General features: G+C 41.4%; 2 protein-coding genes across 4 annotated transcripts in view; one reads left to right on the top strand and one right to left on the bottom strand.

The window, feature by feature from the left end:
• The first annotated feature begins 810 nt into the window (after nucleotides 1–810).
• On the top strand, nucleotides 811–16,438 carry LTC4S (leukotriene C4 synthase). Its single transcript, XM_048489846.1, has 5 exons — nucleotides 811–868; nucleotides 4,856–4,955; nucleotides 11,494–11,564; nucleotides 13,109–13,190; nucleotides 14,760–16,438. Exons 1-5 carry the CDS (start codon nucleotides 811–813, stop codon nucleotides 14,863–14,865), a joined length of 417 nt encoding a protein of 138 aa, XP_048345803.1. The 3' UTR covers nucleotides 14,866–16,438.
• A 90-nt stretch (nucleotides 16,439–16,528) lies between these two features.
• Nucleotides 16,529–27,228, bottom strand: part of MGAT4B (alpha-1,3-mannosyl-glycoprotein 4-beta-N-acetylglucosaminyltransferase B) — a 95,861-nt gene continuing 85,161 nt past the window's right edge. The window contains exons 12-16 of one of the 3 annotated variants that reach the window (XR_007243940.1): nucleotides 24,990–25,068; nucleotides 23,933–24,020; nucleotides 19,651–19,796; nucleotides 19,437–19,527; nucleotides 16,529–17,592 (exon numbers count right to left, since the gene is read on the bottom strand). Coding sequence is in view for 2 of the 3 variants with exons in the window: in XM_048489840.1 (XP_048345797.1) it covers nucleotides 17,569–17,592; nucleotides 19,684–19,796; nucleotides 23,933–24,020; nucleotides 24,990–25,068 (304 nt within the window). In the remaining variant the exon portion in view is untranslated. The remainder of the gene's footprint in view (nucleotides 17,593–19,436; nucleotides 19,528–19,650; nucleotides 19,797–23,932; nucleotides 24,021–24,989; nucleotides 25,069–27,228) is intronic. The other 2 variants (XM_048489841.1, XM_048489840.1) reach the window with 2 other exon arrangements.

Genomic DNA, 27,228 nt, shown 5'->3' with positions numbered 1-27,228 from the left:
TAACATGACGTAAAACTGCAGAAATTACAGAGCAGAATTATATTGGAACAGGGGATACATTTTATTCATAGTGGTGTAGTATGAAATAGCTGCTTGTAGCAATGGTAAAACACTTCCCCTAGAATTTTTTTAAAGGTTTTGTGGAGATAGGTTTGGTTCAGAAGGATGTGCAAATATTTCATGAGGTTTGATTATAACAGCTGAAAGAAAAAGAGGTGAATGACAGCTCTGGAAGTTTCTGCTTTACAGCAATTTCCACTCTTCCTTCTCCCTATATTAAGCCTTTTTTCAATGCATAGGGAAAACACCTGTTCCATAACCAAACATCACTTCCCTATGCTGTTTAATGGTGTTGGATTTGTTTTTGGAAAACAAATATATTCTTGCGTGGACACAGGTACATTAAAAGCAACAAACGGATCAGCTCTTCAGCTACCTTTGCTATCAGGGAGCCTCTTCTTCATTAGCAAAATTAAATCCTGGAATCCAGTGTCTGATATTATTATTGTAAAAGAATATGATGGAAAGCTCTAGATTTTTAGACATCTGTGGGTGTCTACAATTTAACAATAGATGCAGGAAGTTCACAGAATGGGGTTAGCAGTACTTTGATAGCTATGATCTATTCACAACTGTCTGGCAAACAGAGAGTTAACCACTCAACCTTTTGGAAGAGGAAATGAAGGCTTGCGTGGTCTGATGAACTGTGACAGCAGCTTTGGATATGTATATTAGGACTTTTTACAGTGTCAAAAGTCCACTGAACCTTGTAGCTTCCTTACTTTTGTTCTTCAGTTTCTAAGCATCAATATGTTACATCAGATAGCCTGGCTGGCCACTGTTACCATTTTGGGAGTGTTGGAACAAGGTAAGGACCATGTTGCCTCTTTTATGGAGAAAAAATACTGTCTATGGTAGCCACAGTAAACTAAGCAGAATCTCTTAGGCCAGTTAAATGGAAAAGTTGCCTGAACTGTAGAGAGTAAGACACAGAGTGCTTTGTGATGCCCTGGCAGGCCATTTACATGGCTTAAGTCTAAAATCTTATTGACTTCTTGTAGCCATTATAGAGCCTGAAAATGTAATTGCATTTAACTGCTGGGCTTGCATGGGTGCAGATGGTGGTGGTATTAAATTTGTTTGCTTAATAGCAACAGTTGGATAAAGAAATAAAATTAGAATTGGGTCAGAGTAAGTCTACAGAAAGGATTTGTAAAAACATATAATTCTAACCTCCAACTGCAAGCCTTTAGTGTGTGTCACTGAATTGTTTAAATGGAGGTTGTGGGGGAGGTCTATGTCCATCAGTTAAAACAAGTTATTTTGGAAATAATAGAGACACTAAAGTGATGTACGATATAACACATTTCACAGAGCTACCTTATGGCAACCTGATGGTGCTATATGCAACAAAGATTTAAGGCACACACAAAATACATGCACCTTTTTCTCACTATAATATGATGAGTGGACAGAATTCGCAAAAAATCTAGGATAGCAAATGTGAGACATTTCAGAGGTTTCTGTCCTGTCCTGAAACTATTACACTAACAAAATGCAGGGAACCAAACAGCTTTATTCAAAACATGTATTGACTGTGAGGGAAAATAAAAGATAGAATCCTAGTGGACAACTGTCAATTAATTAAAACATTATTTATTTTGTACTAGTAAGTATTAAATGTAGGCTGGGTCCTGGCTTGTGCTTGACACGAGCATGGGAACATGAGGCCGGCAAACTCCAAACTGGTGATGATGGGAGGGGGTATCTGTGGTTCTCCTTTCTAAGGCAATGGGGCAGGGCTGCCATCTTGCATGGGTTCATTACTCCCACATTACACTGCTTGCATGAAAAGATTGTGTGTGTGTATATATATATTTTCTTTAGTTCGGACTAGTATATCACTGGAACAGTGTTAAAATGAGTTCTAGAAAATGTCAAGAAAATAAAACTGGCATAAAAGCCACATTGGTACACTTGCAGCACCGTTTGATAAATCCATGCCACAATTGGCATATGCTCCAAAAAAGCAAAAGGAGGACATTCTAATTTCCCTGCTTATCTCTACCATGTAAAGCAAGGAGTGACAACATTTCTGGTGAATGTGCTTATCGGTGCATCAATTGTGGGGTTCCTGCCAACCTACAACATAGTTTATCTCTGTGCTCTGAAAGGCAGCTAAGTATGAGAGGTCTTGTGAAAAACTTCCAAGTACAAATTTGGAGTCTTCATCAAAAGCACTTCAGATGAGTAAAAACATTACATTCAGAAGCTTAGTTGAAGAACTTGGGAAAGAAGGGGGATGGTTTTTGCAAAAAAAATGAGGAGCTGCTGAAGCTAGACACTTAAAATAGAGACAGAATAAGAAAAAAGACCGCGGTCAGTGAAGGAAACAGAAAAAAACACAGGTGTTGAAGGAAATGGAGAAGTCATGCTGAGGAGAAGGACAAGAAAGGAAAAAGGGAAGTCTGAATGGACTGCATGGCAGAGAAAAGGGGAAAATAAGCAGAAGATAAGGTATAAGTCATGAAAAAAATTTATGAGATGACAAACTTTGTACTGCCAACTCTTTGCTGCGTGGAAACCAAGGAGAGGGCAGTGGAGGCAGGAAAAAAAGCAGAAACAAGGCAGGATAAAATGGTTCTGGTAAGTGAAGGGACTCATTTTTTATTTCATTCCATTTGTAGTTCACCTTTTTTGCTGAGGCACAAGGTATACCCTTTTCAGGACAAAGATGACAGGAAATTTATGAATTCATCTGCCATTTCTTGGACTGTCTTTGTTCTAAAATGTTCTGCTTGCCTTGGAGACAGAACTAGGTAGACACTAGGACCCAAGTGGAGCATTCACGAACAACAATGGTCCAGGAAATGGCAGATAATTCAAAAATCTCCTGCCATCTTTATCCTGAACAGGGTATAGATTATTACATAGTTAGAAAGAATGCAATAGATATGGCATCACACAATATACAACAAACCACGTAGTTAGGCAGTGAAAGTTTCAGCAGTTGGGAAAGGCATTGGGTAAAGACTCCCAGTCCCATGAGGGGTAAAGATTCCCAGGTTAAACACAAATTCCCTTGGGCTACCAGACTGTTATATGTCAGTATGTAAATGCTTAATTCATGTGTAATGCAATATTTCCGCATTCTTTGTAAGGCCGACCATTGGAAGTGAATCATAAATAGAGCTGGGAATTAACCGGGGCTCCTCTGAAGAAGAGCCAGAATAAAAATATGTTAAATGGTTTGTTTCCCTGGGACAGGGGGTAATTTTCTGCAATCCTGGCTAACTCTTGAACACAACCCACTGCCTTAATATAATTTTTGTATTGTTTCTTTCTACTTCTACCTCCTCCTTAGATGGAACATCATTTTAATATCTGGTCTCATCCCCTATGTAACCTGCCGTTCAAGAAAAATTCTAGAAGAGCAGCCATGTAAATCTGTTTCAGGAAAACCTCACCACTTTTCTGAAATTCACACACAGTATACCTGTTAGTCTGTAAGATACTTAAACATATTTGAGATGGTGCATAAAGTTAAATTTTGGAAAAATGGACATCTTGAGAATGGTGGTGAGGTAATTTGTGGCATTCAGCCCAGCATTTAATTTCAAGGCTACGACATAATCCTACGACGGGCAGAAGAGTATGAGTCCTTGAGCAAGTACAGAATATATATGTACCTCTATATACAGTGTCCCCATTATATCAAGAAAAAGGGCCTTCTGATCAGACAATTATGTTTTTTCCAGACAGACCTACATTTCTGGCATACTGTTTTCTATAATTTGGAGGTTATATATGGTCTTTTCTGCAAAAGTTGCTTGCAACCTTCCCAGCCCGCTAATGCCTCAATTTTTCTGTGGATTTCCACAACCCTTTCCCTCTACCCATGTTTGGCTCTGGAAACATTTCCAACAACCTTTTACTTTGTTGTTTTTCGAAACATTTTTGTCATGATGCTTTTTCCTTGAAACGTTTCTGAGCTAGCTTCCCTTACGTGATTGTAGTGATTCAACTTCCCCTTTGCTGCTTGGTTCACCACTTTTTCTGTCCCTCACATCATTGCTACTTCACCTCTCCTCTTAATTTTTACCATTTCTTGCTATCTCCTTTTCCCTCTGTTTCTTGACTAAATGAATTATTGCTACAATGCATGTGTGGAAAATAACAAAAAAAAGTTATGTTCTAAGGAGTGGAGTGTGGACCAACACAGTAGAAAATGATGGGATAGAAATCACCTTTGCAATGGGGTAAGTGCAATATGTGGAAAAGGCCAGTGTTAACTTTGAAAGACTGCTCATCCTGACCGCTTGCAGCCATTTTCCCATCCAGCTTCCCAACCCTCATGGTATCTCACTTTGGAGCTGCATTGGCAGCCTTCCATCATACTCACTTGGTAAGTCCTAGGGCCTAGGCCAGGGGTCTGCAACCTGCGGCTCTCCAGATGTTCATGAACTACAATTCCCATCAGCCCTTGCCAGCATGGTCAATTGGCCATGTTGACAGGGGCTGATGGGGATTGCAGTTCATGAACATCTGGAGAGCCGCAGGTTCCAGACCCGTGGCCTAGGCTATCCTCTTTGGGTTTTCTGCTGTTATTCTAAGAACAACCTGATGTTTGGAGTAATTGAGTGCAGAGACTGAAATCATATCTCTAACAAGGTAAGAATAAAGGTCAACCAGTCTGCAAAAGTGAAATAGATTCTCCATTGACTGCTTTTGCATATTAAACCAGAACAGTATTTGCTAATAATAGATTTAAAAAACTAATAAGCACGCTGGTAATTTTCCGTTGTCTGCACCTTTTCACTTTAAAATATTTGATTTCCCCTCCTTTTCCACACAGGCTATTTTGCCATGCAGGTGATCTATGCTCGGCGTAAGTGCAAAGTGTCTCCTCCTGGTATAGCAGGTCCACCAGCATTTGAAAGAATCTTCAGAGCCCAGTAAGTTAAACCTCTTGGGGCGGGGGGGTTTATGTTTATGGCTTACATCCTAAACTACACTGACTTAGAAAAGTTTCTGTTGAGGCTATTAGACTTAACTTCAAGAGCATTTATTTAATACGGTCAGGGTGAACTAGCTATATGATGCTAAGACATTCAACTGTTTCTCCCATCCTTGGTCTCTACTATAGTATTCACAGACTAAAACATTTCTCTGCAATTGTGCATTAGATAAATTCATAGCATAGATATATATATACCAGAAAATCAGAGATAGCTTGATAAATTTCAAATTGTATTAAAAGTTAAGTTGAACTGCATGAAGGCACAGTTAGGTACACTCTGCCTTGGGTTTGATCATGTACCCTTGGACAGCTACCAATCTTTCTGATTTTCTCCTGCCTCTGGAAAAGTAGAATGATAGACATATGGGATGGGAAGGCTATAGTGGGAAGAGGATGAAATTACTGCTGCATTTTTCATGAGCCAAATGTGGCTTTCTGGAAGAAAGGAGCAACTTTGCTCCTCAGTTACAGCTTCCCAATTCCTCTGGCTTATTACTCCATGTGGGTGCTGCAACTACAGGAATAAACATTCCTGGAAGTCAGAAAGAACTGCTGAGGACAGGGAAAGCCAGGAAGGCCCATGATCCTTCCCCTGGATCCCCACCCACATGCCTCAACTTTCTTATAGCAGGAGTAATATTGTGCTGATGTCCTGTATATGAAATGACTGTGCAAGGTGTTCCATCTATTCCAGTGTTAATTAAAACACTAGAGGTTTTTTTGTCATACTCCGATGTGAATTGCCCTTCCTCATTGAGCTTTATGAGGAAAGAGAAGGCCAGTGGGATTTGTGTGATGTTGCAGAATTAGATCAAGGTGCTTGATATCATTTTCCACAGACTTAACAAGGACCTGGGAGTCTTTCACCTTCACAGCAATTAACTAATCTTTACTAACAAATATTTACTAACTAATCTTTAACTAATCTAATATTTACCAGAACTAGGGAGACTGCATTATCAGGGTTTCTGTACTCTCATTGTTCATGCTTGAATTATATCTATATATAATTCCCTTAATATAAATTATTTGTATTCATTGATATCTTTTTAAAAATCTTCCTGATGATAACTCCCCCTCCCACCTTTCTAACCTCATATATATATCTTCCTCATGAGGATCCTCCTTGTGTTTCTGAGGTGAGCTCTAGACTTAGAGCTCTTATGCTGGACTAAAAGGTATCTGATGTGCCACAAGAATCTGTTTTAGTTTTGCTGTAATGGTATGATGAGAGTTTGGATTTATATCCCCCCTTTCTCTCCTGCAGGAGACTCAAAGGGGCTTACAATCTCCTTGCCCTTCCCCCCTCACAACAAACACCCTGTGAGGTAGGTGGGGCTGAGAGAGCTCCGAGAAGCTGTGACTAGCCCAAGGTCACCCAGCTGGCGTGTGTGGGAGTGGATAGGCTAATCTGAATTCCCCAGATAAGCCTCCACAGCTCAGGTGGCAGAGCGGGGAATCAAACCCGGTTCCTCCAGATTAGATACACGAGCTCTTAACCTCCTATGCCACTTCTGCTCCTTGGTTACCCTTTCGACATGTGATGGTTACCCTTTCGACATGTTCTGTGTACTTTCTCTTAGTTTAAGTGCCAGTGTGTGACCGCCTTAATTAAGCATCATGAGAACAATCCTGGATCAGATCAGTGGTTCATCTAGTCCAGCATCCTGCTTCCTATGCTTGCCAGTCAGATGCTCCTGGAAAGTTCACAGACAAGGAACAGAGGCCAAAGTTTTCCCCTGCTGCAGCCTCCTAGCTAACCGGCATTCAGAGAAATTCTGCCTGTGCTGGGGTTCCATGTAGTCATTATGGTTAATAGCTAAGATGTAATGATCCTCAACAGTTTGTCTAATCCTCTTGTAAAGATATTGAATCTACTGGTGGGTTTTCCTGGCTGTATGGCCGTGGTCTGGTAGGTCTTGTTCCTAAGTTTCGCCTGCATCTGCGGCTGGCATCTTCAGAGGTGTATCACAGAGAGAAGTCTGTTATATACTGTGGACAGTATTCCTCTCAGACCAAACTGCTTCCTTCTCAAACTCTGGACATGTCACCGACCCTCCACAAATATGTTCCCTGGTTCATCTACCATGTATGTGTGCCTCTGGTTCCCTGTCATTCATCCCCTCAACATCGAGAGTCAAAATCACCTCCCTGTCAAAGTCCCCATCTTAGTTGTGGTCATAGTCCAGATGCTTCATGTCAAGGCTCTCCATGGTGGTCCATTGTTGATGTCTCTAATTAAGGACTACACTGTTCCTCTCAGTCTTCAACTCTACTGTCCAAGGACACTCTCTCCTATGTTTAGCAGACAGCCCTCTCCCCCTTTGGGAGATGATGTTTTCAAGGTCCCTCTGCTGCCTTTGGATCAAGGAAAGGCCTTGAGGTTAAGAACATGACCGTCTACTCAGGTGCATGGCTTCCATCAGCCTTATCAGTCATCCATGTCTGGGGTTCTATTCCCCTCCATGCACCCACTGGGACATACAACTTCCATGCCACATGTCATCCTGTCATCTGAGATCTTCTGTCCTTCAGTCATCAACACTGATGTTTCTGTCCCATCCCCATATCCCTATCAGGATCCTGTTGATAGTCATGCCTCCAAATCCAATCTCAAGTCCGGGGACACCTCCATGCCTTCACCTCATCTTGATGTTAGAGATCCATGTCTAATTTCTCCAACAGAGGGAGGACCTGAAGCTGTATTCTGAGCAGCTGATTTTAATGGCTAAAGCCTTGAACATTACATATGTTTAATCAGATTCTAGGTCTTCTGATCCAATTATGAATGTCCTCTATGATCCTGATGTGGGACCAGTAGTGTTCCCTTTAATTAAGGGAAATCATGAAATTGTCAACAGTATATGGGCTAAGCCTGCATCAAGTCAAGCCTTCGACACAAAAAGTGGAGAATTTGTACATAATTGTGCAAATTCTGAGTTTCTGTTTCAGCACCCAATACCTATTGCTTTTGTTACTGATGTCCTCCCTTCCCCTTTACAGATCGGATTATTGTTCCTCACCTGTAGATAAAGAAGGGAGGAAATTAAACATTCTGGGTTGGAAGGTGTACTCATCAGGTGCTTGAGGCCTCAGGATCTCTAGTTTTCTGCTGTCATGGGTCACTATCAGACATTCTTTTGAGAATGCATGTTGTAGCTCATTGGCTTCTTATCAGATACAAGAAGACTCTGGGTAAAGTGTTATTTGCTGAGGGTTTTAGACTGGGCAAGCAGCAACAAAATGCTGTACAACATGTGGGTGACAGTGCTAGCTGGACTATAGTCAGTTGTACTGAGGAAACATGCTTGGCTGCATGGCTGTTCTTTGCCCCCTGATACTAGGGTTAGAGTCAAAGATCTTCTCTTTGAAGGCAGGACACTCTTTAGTGAGGAGATGGACACACTTCTCAATAGGATTAGGAAAAAACTATCTCAGTTCCAAGTTGTTGCGTATTTTTTTCCAGGTCACATCTACCTTTAAACAAAGGTATTTCCTATGTTATTATGATCAGTTTTCATATGATAAACCATACCAGTAAAAAGCTTCCTATGACTTTACTCTGACCACACAAACATTAGTCAACCTGGATTTGCTAATTAATACCAAAAGTCTTGTCTATACTCCACTCAGAAAATTGAGTTTATTGGGGCTGTGCTAGACTCCATTTCTGGCACAGCCTGCACAGCATTTCTTCCACAGGCACGTTTTAAGGCCATTCAGTCCTTAGTCACTGTTTTTTCCTCACTGAAATAGGTTTCAAAGTGCCATTCACATCAATAAGCTTTTGGGCTACATGGCCTCTACCATTCCTGTCATCCAACATGCTAAGATTAAATATCAGCTGTTTACAGAATTGATTCCGAAGGTCACTTAGACCTGATGTTGTTTCTCAGTGTTGTTGACTGTCCATACCTGGGGCTATTCTTAAGTCCTTTCTATGCCACCATTTCTGAGAAACCTCTGCTCATTGCTGCGAATAGTACTGCTGACAAATGTTACATTAACAAGCAAGGGAGGATGGTTCTATGTCCGTCTATAATTAGGTCTCCCATTTATGGAGATGGGCCATATCATGAGACATTTCCCTGGCTGCCATTCATGTGAATGGAGAGTTCAATGTGACTATGGATTTCCTCAGCAGGCCGATGTCATCCACTCATGAATGGTCCCTAAACCCTTGATATTTGGTTCTCATTTTCAGAGAGTGGGTAGTACAAAACGCCCCATGTTTTCAGAGAGTGGGTAGTACAAAACGCCCCATGTTTTGATCCAGAGCTGGGATAGGCAAGGATTCCCTTGGGGATGATTTTTAGCTTCATTGGTTGGGTACCCTTTATTATGCATTCCTATGCATTCCATTTTCTTTCCTTCACAAAGTCCTTGCAAAAATTGCCTTGGATCACCTTTTTCTAATCCTCATAGAAGAAGAGGAGCTTGGATTTCTACCCCACTTTTCTCAAATTTAAGGAGTCTCAAATAGGCTTATAAATTCGTAACACCTCACAGGCAGGGCCTTATTGAGGTATGTTGGGCAAACATTTCGAGTTACTTTTCCAGAGAGAACTGGGACTAGTGCAAAGTCACACAGCAGTTTCATGTGTAGCAATGAAGAAATAATAATGGTTCACCAGAGTCTGCTGTTCATGTAGAAGAATGGGGAATCAAAATTGGTTCTCCAGATTAGAGTCCACCACTCTTAATTACTACACCATGCTGGCTCCTCACTGGCCCAACAGGGTGTGGTTCCCAGTCTCCTCAGAAAGTTGCAAGGAGTTTTCAAGGCTCTCCAAGGAAAATAACCCGCTCATGATCAGGACCATTCTCCATCACGACATTCTGTCCTTGCATCTAATGGTATGGCTGAGACAGACTTAATGCCAGGTTTAGGCAGGGTTATGCAAGTATTGACAGCATAGTGAAAACGCTCCACATGTACGTTGTATGATGCCAAGTGGGCACATTTGGTCTGTTGGGCAAATCCCACATCTTGAGACCTGACATTTGTCCTTTATCTGATATTTTTTATTATTTATTGTATTTAAAAGATACTGTAATGGCCACTATTTCCATCAAGTTTCACCTTGCTGCAATTTCTGCATTTCCATGTTCAAGTGGGGCCTTGTACTGTATTATTAGTGCCTGATTCCAAGCACTTTTGAGAGGTCTGACTGACCTCTGTATTTAAACCTGCTCTCCCTGTTTGGAGGTTGTCTTTGGTTTTGTCACAAATTATAGCAGGTGGACTCATCTTTTACCAGATTCTATCCTGATAAGATGGTTCTATGTATGCCCTAGCTTAGAGTTCAGGCCTAAAAAAAGACATTACCCTTCCTGTGTTTTTATCCAATCCACAGTTCTTGTGTGAACAGATACTACATACCCTTGATATTACAAGGGTACTCCTATTTTATTTAAGTTTCACAAATTCCTTTCCCCAAGATAAACATTTGTTTGCTTTAAAGGTCTCAATAAGGGCAAGTCTGCTTCACTCCAAACTGTTTCAAGGTAGGTGGATTGTACCATTGCTAGCTGATCGCAGTGCCAGGGTGGACTGCTCACTGCCGGTAAAGGCTCATCCCACCAGGGCACAAGCCTCTTCAGCTGCTTTTCTTGCTAGGGTCAACTCACACAGCATCTGATCTGGTCTGCTCCATCTACATTTCTCTGTCAGTGCTCCATTGATGTGGATTCCAGGAGAGATGCAGCTGTTGGGAGAGCAGTGCTATAATTGTTATTTCGATGACAAGCCTACACTTACATTCATGCTAAGTGAGCTTGTTATTCTTGCATGCAGGACTGCACTGAAGACATGGCAATGAAAACTAAGTTGCACTGACCTGTAACTTGTTCATTGAGTGTCTTCTATGCAGACAAGCATCCCTCCATCCTTTCCCCATTGTGGGCTGTCTTATTACTGGACTGCTACTCTTCCACACTGATGGAGAACTGAGGAGCACTTTTCCCAACTCCTTTTATGTGACCATTTGGGCAAGAAACAAGCCCAATCTTGGCTCTGGAGGGGAGGGGGAAGTGCGCTCCAAGTAATCAAAAACTCTAGAAGCCTTCCTGGTCCCATCTCCATGGCTGACCTGCACAGTTCCTGTGCATGCCTGCACAGAAGACACTCTATGAACAACAGTTACAGTTAAGTGCAACATTTTTTTTACCATTCTGAGTAATTTGGTGATACTTGCACATTCATCACTTTCAATTCTAGATATATATATTTTTAAAGCCCAAATACAGAGCCCCGGGAGGGGCCATAACCTACTTTTCTCCACTGTGCTTTCTGTCCAAGACAGCTGAAGTTAGGAAAATGGTGCCCAAGCAAGATTGCATCCCATTGTTTCATGTTAAAGCTCAATTTGAAAGGAAGTGGTCATGGGAGTTTTAAAGAAAGTTCTCCTGAGCCTAGGTAGATTTTTGTGTGATAAATTTTTGTATTTACTGTTTATTCTGATTTTGTTTAGAGTGAACTGCTCAGAATACTTCCCAATATTTCTTTCTCTGCTGTGGGTGGCTGGAATTTTTTTCCATCAAGGTAAAATCTATAATCTAATTCATAAACTGAATGTGACAAAGGGTTGACTTTTAGCTCACTTGATATTAACACTGTACTGTAGGCACTTCAATTAACTAGCCTTTCATTTAATCCAGGACATTTATTCTTGGGTACAGTTTTGCAAGACATTTTTTCCATGTTGACATAATATTATTTGCTGAAAAAGTGTAACAATTATTATGATGTTTTAAGATATTTAAATTAAGGTGTCTGGCAAATTTTTAAACATTATTGACATTTTTTGTGACTAACATGATTGCTGCATACCCATATCTTTAAATGTCCTTATACAGGAGTTACAGAATCAAGCCCTAGGCACAGATGCTGGAAACACAGGCATTAAGGCCAGTGGTGGGATTCAGAAGGTTCACACCACTTCAGCAGAACCGGTTGTTAAAATGGTGCTTGTATACAACCAGTTGTTAAATTATTTGAATCCCACCACCAGAACCGGTTGTTAAATTATTTGAATACGACCACTGATTAAGGCAGAGGATATATGACGGAGCATCTTATCTGGGAGAGAAGAGAGGGCTCAATTGTTAGGCCTGTCTCTGGTGATGAGCAGACCTTGTACAATTTAGTATGACCCTGGGGAAAGGGCAGGCTGGTGTGGTGTGGGTGGGATCCTGTGTGCAAGAGAGGATCCTGCCTAGTGGTTAGTCAATATCAGTCTGTGCTAAAAGCTTTGCAGAAAAGTCTAACTACTCTCTGAAGTCATAACCAGTTTAAATGTTTGTGCCTCAGCCAGGCTTCTACTTTTGTCCACTTGGAGATCTGTGCCACTGGTTTGTTCCTTCAAAACCAAATTGTAAACGAATAAATCTTGGTTGTTTATATATTAATCCAATAATCTCAATAATCTCTTTGTGAACCACAAAACTTACTTCATAGCAGTAACCCCAAACCTTCACACTCGCTACTTGTAGAACACCTGGAAACCAAGGGGAAGGTTTATAGTTCAAAAGGGATCTAGATCCCAAAAATCTTAGAAAACTGTGTGCCCCCTCAGTAGTAAAAAAAAAAAAAAGGGGGGGGGTCTTTTCACATAGGATGCTTTCAAGTATGTGTCCAATACCTGAGTGCCTGTGTTCACCACAGAAATGGGGTGAAGGAAAGAACTGCCATCTGTTAAAAGTGCTCCTGTGTTGCCTTGGCTACTATTTCTACATAGTTGGTTGGACAGTTAAGCAGTTTTCTTTCAGTGACAGAAGGGCACCAGTCTAAGTCTAGATTTTTCTGCTTGTCCAGTAATCACTTCGCCTCTCTTGTGAACTCAGGTAATGAAGTAGTTAAGAGCATGAGCTATTAATTGTGGTTCCCAGCTAAAATAGCAGGAAAACAAATGTACCCATTTACTTTACAAAGTTGCTCATTCTCTTCTTTCCAGTATTTAAATGTGAGTGTGTGTGTGAGATTGCTTATCACTTCAAAGTAGGAAATGGAAATAGAAATTAAAAAGTAGGACAAATATTTCACAAGCTTTCCATGGTAACTTATTCGGCTACTGTCTTCTTTTATAGCATCAGCTGCATTATGTGGATTAATTTATCTGTATGCTCGCTATCAGTACTTTAGTGGATATGCTTGGGCTGCGCAAGGAAGGTGAGTAGTACTAAGTGTAACATTTTGTTAAGTGTACCAATGAGCTTGTTTGCCTGCCTGCCTGCCTTGTAGCCACTAATATTGCTAAAATCCAGGTTTTTGCAGCGGATTAAAAACAAAACAAAAAGTTTATTACTGCAGTAAATGAGTCTGTGGCTGGACTGAACAGTGGTAACTGTTCTCCTCTGTACAGACATCTTCCTTGGCATTAACAAAAAGTATGTTAAGTGGAATGGATCTACCCTAGATTTTTCCATGATGTGCTGGTTTTCCATGTGCAGGGATCTTTCTGGTTGGAGTGGTATTCAATCATGTGAATCTTCTGCCTGCTCCCTGAGGTGGTACAATTTGGACACAAATTTACCTCTTTAGTGAGAATTAGGCCAAAGAAAAGATACACCTTGAACCTTTGATCTGGGAACCTCATTTGCATAACAATTCCTGATTACTTGGTCCCAAAACATAAAAAGGAATTATCTTGTTTCTTCGTATGCATGCCTGTTATGGATTGCATGTACACAGGGTGGAGTATTTTCAGCTTCTCATTGGAGCTCCTGTCAGGGCCCAAAGATCTTTACTACAGCAAGACTCCAGCTGGACAGCTTGTTGCATCCTGGAAAGGAATAATCATGGAAGCAAAGTGTGGCTGCTGGTACTAACATATGTTAAGTGAAGGTTTCGTATGTTCATGATGCTTCAGGTGTGAGGCCTCTCCCTTGTGTTCTGTTGCTTGTGGCTAAATTTCCTAGCAGCATTTCACATCTTATCTTATCTGATCTAAATTTGTTTTCTAGACCTCAATGCCAGTAAGGGAACATGCTATTAAACTGAAACTGCTGTGTCTAATTTCAAGACACAACCAAATTGAGTTGTGGTTGTTAAATTTCTACTCATCTTTGTCATCAAAATGTTCAAAGCTGTTTAAATCTGCTGTATCACTTTCATGATTTTAGGGTTTTGGTTCAGTTAAAACAGTTTTAAAAAGGAGGGCAAGAGCGGTCTGTTTTTTAAAAAGAGCAGAAAGTGGTATGGTGTATTTCTGTGTTGTTCAGTTAATCTGTAATAGTTGCTTTTTTGTCAGCAAATCACAGTTGACTTATGGTGACCAGGTAGAGTTTTCAAGACAAGAGATGTTCAGAGGCTATTTGTCAATGCCTGCAGTATGAAAGGCAGTATTGGATCAAGAACAGTGGATCAACCAGTCCAGCCTCTCCCTCCCCAATGCTTAAAAAACCTAAACCTTCTGTTATAACAAAAGACTCCTTGATGAGTGGTTATCCAGCCTCTGGCTGAAAGATTCCTAAAGACTGCACAGTAGTTGCTGGCATATCATACATTACCCAAACATGTTTTGTGAATTAAGGTTAGAGATGCTGATTACCAGGGGGCTTCTTCCCACATGTTAAACGAATTGTCACATAACAGCAGATATCCTATGACAGCTCATTTGTGATTCAGACCATGTGATAGCATACTCTACCATCCATAAAGAGAAACTTTAAATATGTACACAATGAATCTCATGAATTAACTAACACTCCCCCCCCCCCCCAATCTTTTTTTGCACAGGCTGGGTCCCATGTACTTCAGCAGTGGAGTTCTTTGTGTTCTTACTGGATTATCTGTGGTGGGGCTCTTCTTCCACTTTGTGCCGCTCACATTTTTTATTTTTTGAAGAACGTTTCTAAATCAACTGGGAGTGCCCTTCTGCCTGCAGTCTGCCTTAAGTGTCACTCAGTTTTCACTTATTTCTTTTCTGAATTAGTTTTTCTAAAGATATATTTTGAAAGTAATTATGATAGTATATTAATATAAGTCCTTTACCTCAAAAGCATCAGTAAAACTGCTCTCCTCGTAAGAACTTCTGAGTTTCTGTTATTTTCATGAATAAGTCATAGGCCTAAATTAGATATTCATGTGGTTATCCTGCTGAAAGATGAAGTTCCATAAAGTTAAAGCTCTTTTACCTTCAAACATCACCAGAAGTTGGATTTCTGGAGGTCATCTAAATGAGGCTTCCTGTCTTTTGCTGCGATCAGATGTCGCACATAATCATGGTTATGGGAAAATGTACATGACCCTAGTTTGTTGCCAGGTTCATATAGATATATTCTTTATTTTTTCCTTTTCATATTCAGAATTACAGTTAAATACTAACCCCATGAGGGACAAATGCAGTGGGCACGTGGGTTAACTAGAGTTAGAATTCTGGTTAGTGAGGAGAAAACGAAGTCTGGGTGAGACCCCTTTTGGATTTCTCTTGGTGGGGCGGGGCAGGGATCTCAGGTTAATCCACACCTCAAAAGGGGTGTTTAGCCATGATTCTCAGCATCAGAGGTGATACTGCCTTTTGGATATGCTGGCACCTGTATGCTGACAAACCAAGTCTTACCAATTTGGTCCACATTCTTTGCCTTTTATTCCACTGAGCTTAGAATGCAAGCCCCAAATCCTCTCTCCAAGAAGCTGGGTTCCTGGTCCAGGCTAATAAAATGACTAACTTCTACAGCTGTGCCATCTCAATCAATGATAGGCTCTGCTATGAATGAAGATAAGATTCACTACCACTGTTTCATTGATGCTTGAATGAGCTTGCCCCAGCTCAAAAGGTACCATCAATTTTCACTGACATGTGATTTTTGAAATTGGTTTCCCTTACATGCCACACTGACCTAGTGTGGACTACTTTGCATAATTCTGTCCAGCTGTTGGCCAGACTACACAAGAAGACAAAAACTTTCTTGGCTAAGGAATCTTAGGTACAACAGAATTCTGAGTTTAAGCTGATAGCGTATATAGTTAACCAATCAGTTACCTACATAGCTAGCAATTTAATCAAGAACGGCAAAGTAGTTTTTCCAGTATGTGATGGTGTCAGGGTGACTTCTGTTGCCATATATATGAAGACGCGAGGTAGGGGGGTATACTACAGTTCAAAGATAAATAAGGGGTTAGTCTAAGAGGAAGTTGTTCTGACCACAGCTGCACAGCTGCCAGACCCAATCTAGCCTAGAGCTCCACTTCACTTTCATACCTTTATTTTTCCCTAGGTATCTTTCCAAATTGAACGGAAAATAATTGAAGTTAATTATAAAGCCCATCTACCTTAGGGAACCATGTTTGTTTAAATTATCAGTTACAGCAAGAGAGGACCACCACCCGGCTCACCAGTGTATTCTATAGGCTGTATCTTGTAGAATCTGTGGATTTGGTTTTAAAAGATACATTCAAGTGGACAATGGTTCACACTTACAAGCTTTAGCAAATATGCCTGTAAAATGGTGTTTTAATTTCCCTGCTTCGTAGAACAATTCTTTAAAAAGTTACTTTAAATGGAATTAAAATTTTACAATGCACATTTTAATATATATTTTATATAGATATACTTGAAAAAATCAAATGTATCCAATAATAAAAAATACAGCACATTAAAGTAGTATAATGCATTCCAGTGTATAGCTAGTGACATTGGGGGGAGGGTTGTTGTTGTTCTTAAATTACACTCTAATCCCTACCAATTGAGACCTGGCCTACATGTTTTTCTTCAAAATTCACACCAACCAGTAAATAACGGAAATATGGATTTAAAAGGGTGGCCTTTTGCACTCATTCTCAAGGCATGAAGACACTGGAGACTTCAACATGAACTGTATTGTATGAAGGGGCCATGTACAACCCTGGCAGGCACAGTGTGGTTTCATTATTTCCCTGCCATGCTGTCTGTCACCTCTGCACTTCATCTTCTTTCAGACCTGTTACCCTTCATATTTAATCCTCAGACATGGCCTGGAGTAACAGTTTTTATTAAACAAACGGGTGGGAATCTGCTCCTCCCCTTCCCACATATACCTCTGAGCTGCTCTGCAGCTTGTAAGAGCCTGACACAGTCAAGTTGCCTTCTCAATTTAGCCTTTTCACTCTTTAAGCCTGTATTTCTAAATGCACACCTCAGTGATACATTCAGGAACCAACACCCGGGGGAAGGAAGAGTAGTGGGGACAGTGTGGTCCTTGCTCAAGGAAACAAAAAATTGAAAATCTCTGACACAGTAATTTCATCTCCCTGTGTCTTTCTGGAGCTGCAGAGGCAGCTAGATGCAAGATATGCCAGCACTGGTGCGTCTTCATGTAATGCAGTCTAGCACCCGTGTGTGAAAAATGCTTCTCTTCTCCTAGTCTGTGGTCATGAAACACAAGGTCCTGCCAAGTTTCACCACATGTTTTCTTCCTGTTCTTGGAGCAGCTGTGGCCTTCAGCACGCACCTTTGCTTTACGGACAGGCTGCCTTTGTTTTCTGCAATGTCTGCAGTTTCATAGAAGAGAGGAAGAAGGCGGGAAGAGCTAATGACCACTTAGTGCTCATCTCCTGCTCTTAGACTTCAGTCAGCTTTCTTCAGGAATATCTGAAAACACAATTTAAAAAGGAAAAAAAGCTATCAGAGCTCAGTAGGTCACTTTACTATTAGTGCCACCAATCATCTTCCTATTGAAAAAGAAATGAAGAACTGAGTCCTGATTTCTTCTTGGAAACAATGTCTCAAGCCAGACAAATGTTCCCTGTAAACAGTTGTTGAACAGAGCAATAATGTTGACAAAACCCCTTCCCAACTGCTGCCTAGAAAGCTTTGCTACTAAGTTCTGTTCTACTATATCTTTGGGTAACCCCCTACAATAATCAGGAATTCCCACATCCATTCATCTGATTATCCTTACTTAGTGCATTATAGCCTACTGAGATAAGTGAAGATGTTGGCCAATTGCCCATGAGGCAGCTGCCATGTGCTGACTGCCGGAGTGCATTGGGGCAAAAAATACTGTCTCGATGTGCTTCCTCCCTGGCACTGACCAGGAGCGGAAGCATGTTGAGGCAAGAACTCTTGTCCCGACGTGTTTCCTCCCTGTGGTGCACTGAGAGAGGAAATGTGTCAGGGCAAGATTTCTTGTCCTGACATGTTTCCTCTTGCCCCGCCCGTGGAAAGCGAGAGCACTTCTTGCCACCAAGAAACAGGAACATTTTATCATGTCTGGTGGACCTGCAAAAAAGTAAACAAATATTGGAGAAAGATACACATACAATAGAAAAAGTTTTAGGAGTACATTTTCCAATGCAATTGATGACTTACCTTTTAGGACCAGTATTTGCAACATGTAGTCTTATAAAAACTTATGTGCATGTATTGTTTCACATGATAACAGCAGCAAGACTAGTCTTGGCTCAACTTTGGAAAAGGAACAGATATCATCAACTGAAGAATGAAGAAATAAAGTGCAACACTTCTATACCATGGACAGACTGGCACGTCAAATAAGGAACTTACCAGCGGAGACATGTAATAAGAATTAGGAACTGTGGACTAACTAAATATTAAAAATTAATGATGTAAATATATCACCGGTTGGATATTAGGAGGGAATAAGAATTATGTTATATTAGCAATTTCGGAAATCTGTTAGCCAAGTGATGTAAATTGTTTAGACAGACTGGAGGAGAAGTCAATAAGCAAGGAGTACATAAATGAGAAGATAATGAGTTTGGATAAGGAAGGAATAGAAAAGAAGGTCATGTAAAAGAAAAGACAGAAGAAGCCTGACACCATTCCTTAGTTGAATTATGAAATAATAAGGATGTATCAATTTTGTTGTATGTTTGTTATGTCAGTTTATGTTTGTTATGTCTGTTAAGTGATTGTTTTAATTAAATCGAATAAAGATTAAATTTTAAAAAAAGAAAGTGAGAGCACTTCTAGCGCAATTTTTGTGCCAGTGCCGGATAAGGGTGGGGTAATCTGCCATTCAGTGCCTGTGGACTCAAGAAGCTTCCTTTTAGACAGTATTAAATATATTGCAAGGCACTCACAGCATACTTGTAATGCAGTTACTAAACCATGAAGCACAGCTGTGGCTATGGACACATGTCCATTCTTGGTAGTTAATTTACACAACTGTTAACCACTGCAATAATACCATTGTCATTATTTAGTAAGTCCACACTGTTCCTGCTAAAGGCTGGATCAGCACTTTTCTAGAAGGTTATGACCTAGTTGGCCCCGGGTTACTTTAATATGGACAACGTAACAGGTGTCCCAGGTCATTCCCATGATCAGCTGAGAAACAACGAGCTGAGAATTTGAGTCTTTGTGAATATGGTTGTTAGAAAGCCATGACTGTACCTACTGTTGGCCAAGTGAAATGTGTGCAGTCCAGGCATACTACAAGCAGTCTGTCTGACTCAGTGGTCACAGCATACCTAGATAGAGAAAAAATTCAGCTCAAAGTTTTCCTTTGCTGTTGGGCTTTCCCTTCAGGAATCTAGTGCAGACCTTCTGCTACAAACATTCCTAAGAAATGATCATTCCTCATGATCCTCTGAAGATGCCAGCCACAGATGCAGGCGAAACGTCAGGAGAGAATGCTGCTAGAACACAGCCATACAGCCCGGAAACCACACAGCACCCAAATTCCTAAGAAATAGTTCCTCCAGAAAAGAGTATTACTTCACTCAAGATGATCCATACAGGAGAGTCCGTCTGGATGGTCAGTCGTATTGCTTCCAAAGGCCCAAAGGAAGGGTCTACTTCTCCTTCAGCAATGCCTTTAGAAAAAGATCCTGAGGAAGAGGGGGGGAAAAGAGAGAGGACTTCAGGGCTGATTTCTGAATTTCTCAGCGGCAACAAAACCATTGTAGTCAAAAAGGTAGATTCAGGTGGGTAGCCGTGTGGGTCTGAAACAGCAGAAAAAAGATGGAGTCCAGTGGCACCTTTGAGATCAACAGAGTTTTATTCTTGGTATTTATTTATTTTTAATTTATTTTTGGATTTTTACCCTGCCCTCCCCCGAGTGGCTCAGGATGGCAACAACATGATAAAAACATATAAGCTTTCGTGTGCAAGCACACTTCCTCAGATACACTGAAACAGAAGTCACCAACCATGCACGAGAAAGCTTACACCCCAAGAATAAAACTTTGTTGGTCTGAAAGGTGCCACTGGATTCAAACTTTTTTATCAGTCTAAAAGTTGTTTCTCTGGTGAAATGACCCATCCCTTTAAAGCAAGCTCTAGCACCTAAGTCATACCTAGAAATGCTGTGCATTCAAATAGTGGATGGAAACCAAAGGTGCTGTCCCATCAGCACAATGCCAGCTCCTCCAATGGAACAGCATTTATTAGTAATATTGATTTGATTTTTACCCTGCTCTTTCCGAACCAAAGTCAGTGGAGGAGGGAAAGAAGATTTTTCCCCAGTCACCTCCCCCAGTGTTTCTTCAGGGCCACTGACTGACATGTAGGAGCCCAACTTGGGGAGGATTACAGAAGGTTGCTGTAATCTTTACTGTTTGGAGATGGCCATATCTTAGCCCTTCTTTAATTTCTTTTTGCTTCTAGGCACACACATTCCTTTTAGTTTACATGCTGCACTCAAAACCTTTTCACAAGGTCACAAACTTCTTTTTACAGTACACATTACAGTACACATTATAGAAGCAGACCAAGGGATGAGTTTTCTTTCTTGCTCATCACTGCTAAACTTGCCACAAATTGCAGTGCATGGCTCATCTCTGAAGATGTGGCCAATCTGACTACCAGATGCAGTTCCCAGGGATGACTTGCCAAGTAAAAAACAAGACTCAGTGGCTGTGCTGGCTCAGAGTTACTGCTTGTACAGTAGGCAGCCCAGAGTGTTTGGGATGCCCTCGCTCATCTGTACACTATAAAAGATACCTGATATTTCTTTTATGGACAGCTACCAAAACACAACTGTAGAATGCCTCAGTGAATGATACTGATACCTGGTTCCCCACCAAGTGAGCTGACCTGCTCATGTGGAAGGATGCTGCCTTTATTAAAATCCAAATGATCCTGGGAAACCTAAGAATAACTCTACCATCCCAGGGAATATTGCCTTTGCTCTCAATAACACTACACACCAAACTGATTTCTAGAAACAGCCATAACATAGAACAAGTAAAAAAGAATCTCTGCTAGCACCACTGCACAAAGAAGTATGACTAACAAACTTTGGTATAACGTTTCATGCAGCAGTGACAATGCAACCTAACACATGCACCCCACAAAAGTCTATTTTTTTAAATTGTGAAACCTCTGCTGTCCAGTAGGTGGCATCAGTTCACAGGTTACTATTTTGTATGTGATGCTTGAATGGGAAAAGATTGAAGGAATTTGTTCCCTGAGCATTTCAAACACCAGAGATGAATGTTATGTGATCTAAAATTGTGTGATTCTGTATTTTTAATGGTTCAAGCAAGCAAACCCAGGCCAAGGATTTGGGTGGGGGTGGGGGGATAATATACCATTAAGAATTTAAAATCACGAGAGAATGAAAGATTAACAGCCCAGTCTGGATGGGGGGAGCAAAACTTATTGTGGGAGTGATGGGGGCCCTGGTGGGAAAGTCTATTTGAGGTGACCAGTGGTCAGCCATGCTGGGACTGTGCAACACCAATGCTCTGTACAGTGTCCAGTTCCAAAGTGGTGATATGTAAGCCTTAAATTGCTGCGGTACTTAAGGGCTTATTCATATGTTATGGAGAACACTGGTTGGGTTTGAGGGCCTCACCTAGTGTCCTGTGTAACAACAAGATATGAGTTGTAGATTCTCCTCAATTGTGTGCACGTGGTATCTGATTCAGATCACAACAATAGCACATGTAGAGAAGGAACTTCATCATCTCCCATGTGTCATTTTTCTGACAACCATCTGGTGCAGCAAGTATGGTCTTCAAGTGAAATCCACAAAGGTGCATGAGGGTTTTCCCAGTGGGCCAAAAGGCATACTCCTTGGACTTCTGCAGGTTGAGAAATTGTGCAGGGGAAAGATTGAAGCCTTTTTTCCATAAGTTCCATCGCCATGATCTGACACAAGCACCATGGACCCAAGAATTGAAGAGGATTCACCACTTATGTGTGACTGTGACACAGGGTGTGGTCTGCAGACCCAATCTGTATTTTCCACAATTTACGAATCATCCTGAAGAACATGCAAGGTGATTATAAAGTGTAACTATAAGAGCTACAGTAGTTTCTCAAAACCTGAGAAGTGGTCAGCTCGGCATAACAGAATTGTCCAGGTTGAAAAGCAGTTCTGATATCACCATCCCTTCCTCGTGTTCTGAAAAGCCAGGTGGGGAAGCCACCAGGAATGGCTGCTGGAGGGCACAAATCTTTGAACAACTGAAAAGCCTCCATGTACTGTGTCCAACTATCTCTAATACGCAAAAACATGCATCTGCAAGCAATTTAATGGCCAAGTCTTAGAAAATTTTCTTGGAATGCAATTAGAACACTGGAAGCAACCCAGAATGATCAAAATGATCAGCAAATGAATTTCTACCATGGACTGGCACTGCCCTATTATGGTTCAGATTATATAAAGCAGTGGTGCGACCGCACTTGGAGTACTGTGTCCAGTTCTGGTCGCCGCTTCTCAAAAAGGATATTGAAGACATAGAAAAAGTGCAGAGAAGGGCAACAAGGATGATTGAGGGACTGAAGCACCTTCCCTATGAGGAGAGGCTGCAGCGTTTGGGACTCTTTAGTTTGGAGAGGAGGCGGCTGAGGGGGGATATGATTGAAGTCTATAAAATTATGCATGGGGTAGAAAATGTTGACAGAGAGAAATTTTTCTCTCTTTCTCACAATACTAGAACCAGGGGGCATTCATTGAAAATGCTGGGGGGGGGGGGGAGAATTAGGACTAATAAAAGGAAACACTTCTTCACGCAACGTGTGATTGGTGTTTGGAATATGCTGCCACAGGAGGTGGTGATGGCCACTAACCTGGATAGCTTTAAAAGGGGCTTGGACAGATTTATGGAGGAGAAGTTGATTTATGGCTATCAATCTTGATCCTCTTTGACCTGAGATTGCAAATGCCTTAACAGACCAGGTGATCGGGAGCAACAGCCGCAGAAGGCCATTGCTTTCACATCCTGCATGTGAGCTCCCAAAGGTACCTGGTGGGCCACTGCGAGTAGCAGTGAGCTGGACTAGATGGACTCTGGTCTGATCCAGCTGGCTTGTTCTTATGTTCTTATACAGGAGCAAGCCCCACGGATTTCGATAGTGTGGGCTTTCCCATAAACATACTTAAAGTTGCAACCTACAAGAAACAGGTTGTGGGTTCAATCTGAGATCCTGGATCGACTATGAAAGACAGCTTGGCACAGTGGTTGAAGTGATGGGCTAAGATTTGGAACCCAGGTTCAAATTCCCACTCATTTGAGAGTTTTGCTGGATGATCTTGGGGCAGTTCCTGTTTCTTACTCTAATCTCAGAACTAACATGGAAGAGGACACCAATGAGTCACACCTTGAACTCCTTGGAGTTGGGCACAGGCAGAATAAAATGTGCTAAATAAACAGAGTGAGTTTTTTGAGATTCTTTAAGCAAATTGCCTTCTGCCTCTTTCAGATTTGTCCAGTCCTTTGCTCTCTAAACTAGCAGCATTTCTGATTGCATGACATTAACTGAAAAGTCTACTTGTTCAGAACCTTTAAATGATTAAAACACAGGGACTTTTATTTGTTGGGGGGGGGGATGTGTTCTAAAAATGAATGACTCATTTCCAGAGCAAGTAGGGAAAAAGTCCACACAGGATATACATGCCCTACCCGGAACACCTCCTATGAGCGTACTCTGCGTTATTTTGTTATCAGAACAGCAACATGCACAGAACATTGTCCATAACCTGCAGTTTACTGTTTGCCTTGAACCAGCAATTTACCTATCTGTATGTAGCCGTCAGATGTCCTGTGGTACTTGAATGCTGTCCCTCTTCCCTCCTGCAGGGCTTCCTTATCTGACTGGAGACTCTGTGCAGGGAAACAAATAATCTTAGGCAGGCTGCTGTGGGTACCATAAAGCACCAGGCAATGCTTATGTTTTCAGAGACAGAACATTACTCTTGCTAGAAGACCTTCACTATGCCTTTCAAAGACCCACAAAAGTCTGCTGAATATCTACAGGCAGAACAGTCCCTGAAATACCCTTTCCTTCCTCAGACTCTGTACTTTATGTAGGAAAATGACTTAGCAGACTTTCTTTGAGGTTTTGGTATACTGTTTCAAGGGTAAATAAGCATCTGGTTTCAGTCTGTGTGGCAGCTTTCTCATGTGTCTCACAGCCAATCCCAACCCCCAGTAGATACTCTTATGAAAAGATGCCACTGCACAGTAATGAGAATCTGGATTACAACCTCCCAAGAACAGGTCTGGCCTTTGAGAGTTTCTAATGCAAGCAATTCCCATCTATTTTCAGGAGACTATCAGAGCCACAAAGTTACCTTGTAAAAGGTTTATGGAATATACTCCACTTGCTTTACCACCATCAGATCCTCTGAAGATGTCAGCCACAGATGCAGGCGAAATGTCAGGAGAAATTGCTACTAGAACACAGCCACACAGCATGGAAACCACACAACACCCCAGTGATTCCAGCCATGAAAGCCTTTGACGATACAGTTAACTTAATGGTTTAGGACTGATCTAGAGCCTATCATTCACTAGCACAGAGGCGTCCAACTCTGGTGCTTCAGATGTCCATGGACTACAATTCCCATCAGTCCCTGCTGGCATGGCCAATTGGCTGTGCCAGCAGGGGCTGATGGGGATTGTAGTCCATGAACATCTGAAGCACCAGGGTTGGACACCCATGCACTAGCACAAACAAGTTAAATACTGTCCCTTATTCTCAAAGAAGGGATTTCCTCCATAAATATCTTGAAACAGCTTTATTCTCTAACTTCTACCTCCCTCTCTTCTTTCAAAAGTCCAACAACTCACATCAAAGGGCAAGACTTCCACTGTTGTGTTGAACAGTTTGTCTTCAGGGTGCTCAATGTTGCCACTGCGGAAGAAAAACCTGAAAGACAAGAACCCAATATGACTGCACAGATCCACAGGGGACATATTAGCACACAAAAAGCTAACCTGTCAGGAATGAGCTCACCAAAATGTCCCACCCAACAGGTGGCTCTCTTACCCCAGTAAAACCCACTTTTAGAGACAAGTCTAAATGCAAAAACAACCAATTATGGATTGATTGTTTGATTGCTCCTGTAAATTAAGAACTCCACTGTATTTGAATATGTAAGAAATACAATTATCCAGTCCCATGGTGAGATCAGTTTTCTGTTCTTCTTTCTTCTGGAGAAATGAGTGGATGTGTGAAGAATGGCGCAGATTCTAGAAAGGATGCGGCCACACAAATAAGATATTACCACCAGAAAATTCAATCCTCACCAATAAAAAGACACTCTCCTTATCCTGAGAGAAATTTAGTACACAACAGATGGGTTCCCAATGGCCACATGCGACTTTCCTCTCAGTTTCTAGATTAAATCTCTAGAAAATTCAGGAGAAGAAAAGTTGCATTTCTAAGACCAAGAACAGAGCCAAGAAACTATAAATGTAAAATGGCTTTGAAGAGGGGGGAAATGATAACAGTATTTACAACATCTGTATCATTGAATTCTAATCTTTAGTAAAGTTGACTGAAAAGGAATTAATTTAATTTTCAGTAACACAAAGTAGGTCCTCCTTTTTGGCTAACTGCCTTCAAGATACTGAAGTGCAACATTTGTATAAATTGAGAAATATATTTTTAATTTTTTTGTGAGATAAAGGCAGAATTTAATGAGTAGGAATTTGACTTGGGAAACATTTTAGGATGGGACAGAAGGAAGAAGCCCAGAGGGAGACTGTCAAAAGAGACAGAGAGATAGAGAGACAAAGAGAGAGCAAGATCTCACTAAAAGTTCCCACTTACACAAAAGGCAAGAAAGGAAACACAGGGGAAAAACGCCTTCCCAGATGAGCTGGTTTGTTCGATTCCTCTGAGTCTAAAGCAAATGTAGCACCTGCCCTTGTCTAACTGTGCTCAAAGGGTCATATTATCTGCAAGCACCACATGTGAAAGCAGGATATTGACAGTCCTTGTTTCCGTATCCATGTATTTCCCTAACAGTACTGCTATTCTTGAACAGAAGTCAGCTCTTTGCAAAGCTGAGTCCAAATCAGAAGGAAGGTAGGGAAGCCAGCACCAAAGATGAAACTTAAGTGAGATGCACCACTGAAAACTGTGGCTGCAGAAGAATGAATTAGCCCCTTTTCTGAAGCTCCTGCCAAAGAATGGGATGGTGGGCGGGAAGTGTAGGTTGAAGTTTTTTTTCAAGATCACCTTAAATCATCTCTCTCTCTCTCTCCCTCCCCCTCCCCCCCTCTCTCTCCTGGTTGTTTTTCTTTATGTGAATGGTGGCAAGCGTTTCTTTTGAGAAGTAGCTTCAGCACCCTGGTAAAAGATGTATGGCGTTTCCAAGGGTCCAATGCTTTCCCTTGTGTTTTTCATTACTTATAGGAAACCACTGAATGAGATCATCTAGAATTTTGGAGCTGACTGTCAGTCATATACTAGTGACACCCAGCTTTAAATTCTTTTCAAAATCTCCAGATAAAGCTGTCCTCTCTCAGTGCCTGGATCAGGGGTCTGCAACCGGCGGCTCTCCAGATGTTCATGGACTACAAATCCCATCAGCCCCTGCCAGCAGGGGTTGATTGAAATTGTAGTCCATGAACATCTGGAGAGCCGCAGGTTGCAGACCTCTGGCCTAGATGTTAGATGTAGACAAGACAAGTGTAATTGAGTGGGAAAGTGGATGATCTACCCAGACCGGATGGGGACACGCTGGCTTTGTCCAATGCAATGAAGAATCTGGCTGTGCTTTTTGGTCCAGCCTTGCTCTTTGCTCTTGCTGGTGCTGTCGCCAGGAGTTCCTGTTGTTTACATCTGGTCTGAAATCTTTCTTCCCTTCTTGACTCTGTCACATCAATCCATACTTATGTCAACTCGAGATATGACTACTGTAAAGTGCTCTACATGGCATAGTCCTTGAAAGTAACTCAAACTACAGCTGATGGAAAACATGGTGGCCTGCCTCCTAGCTGGTGTGGGATATCAGATGCATACTTTCGCCCAGTGTTTGGAGGGCATGGTGGGATGGCTATGCCTGAGCAGGCTGAAATT

The sequence above is a fragment of the Sphaerodactylus townsendi genome, linkage group LG03 (genome assembly GCF_021028975.2).
Source record: "Sphaerodactylus townsendi isolate TG3544 linkage group LG03, MPM_Stown_v2.3, whole genome shotgun sequence".
Taxonomy (NCBI): domain Eukaryota; kingdom Metazoa; phylum Chordata; class Lepidosauria; order Squamata; family Sphaerodactylidae; genus Sphaerodactylus; species Sphaerodactylus townsendi.
This window is presented reverse-complemented; position numbering and strand designations above follow the sequence as displayed.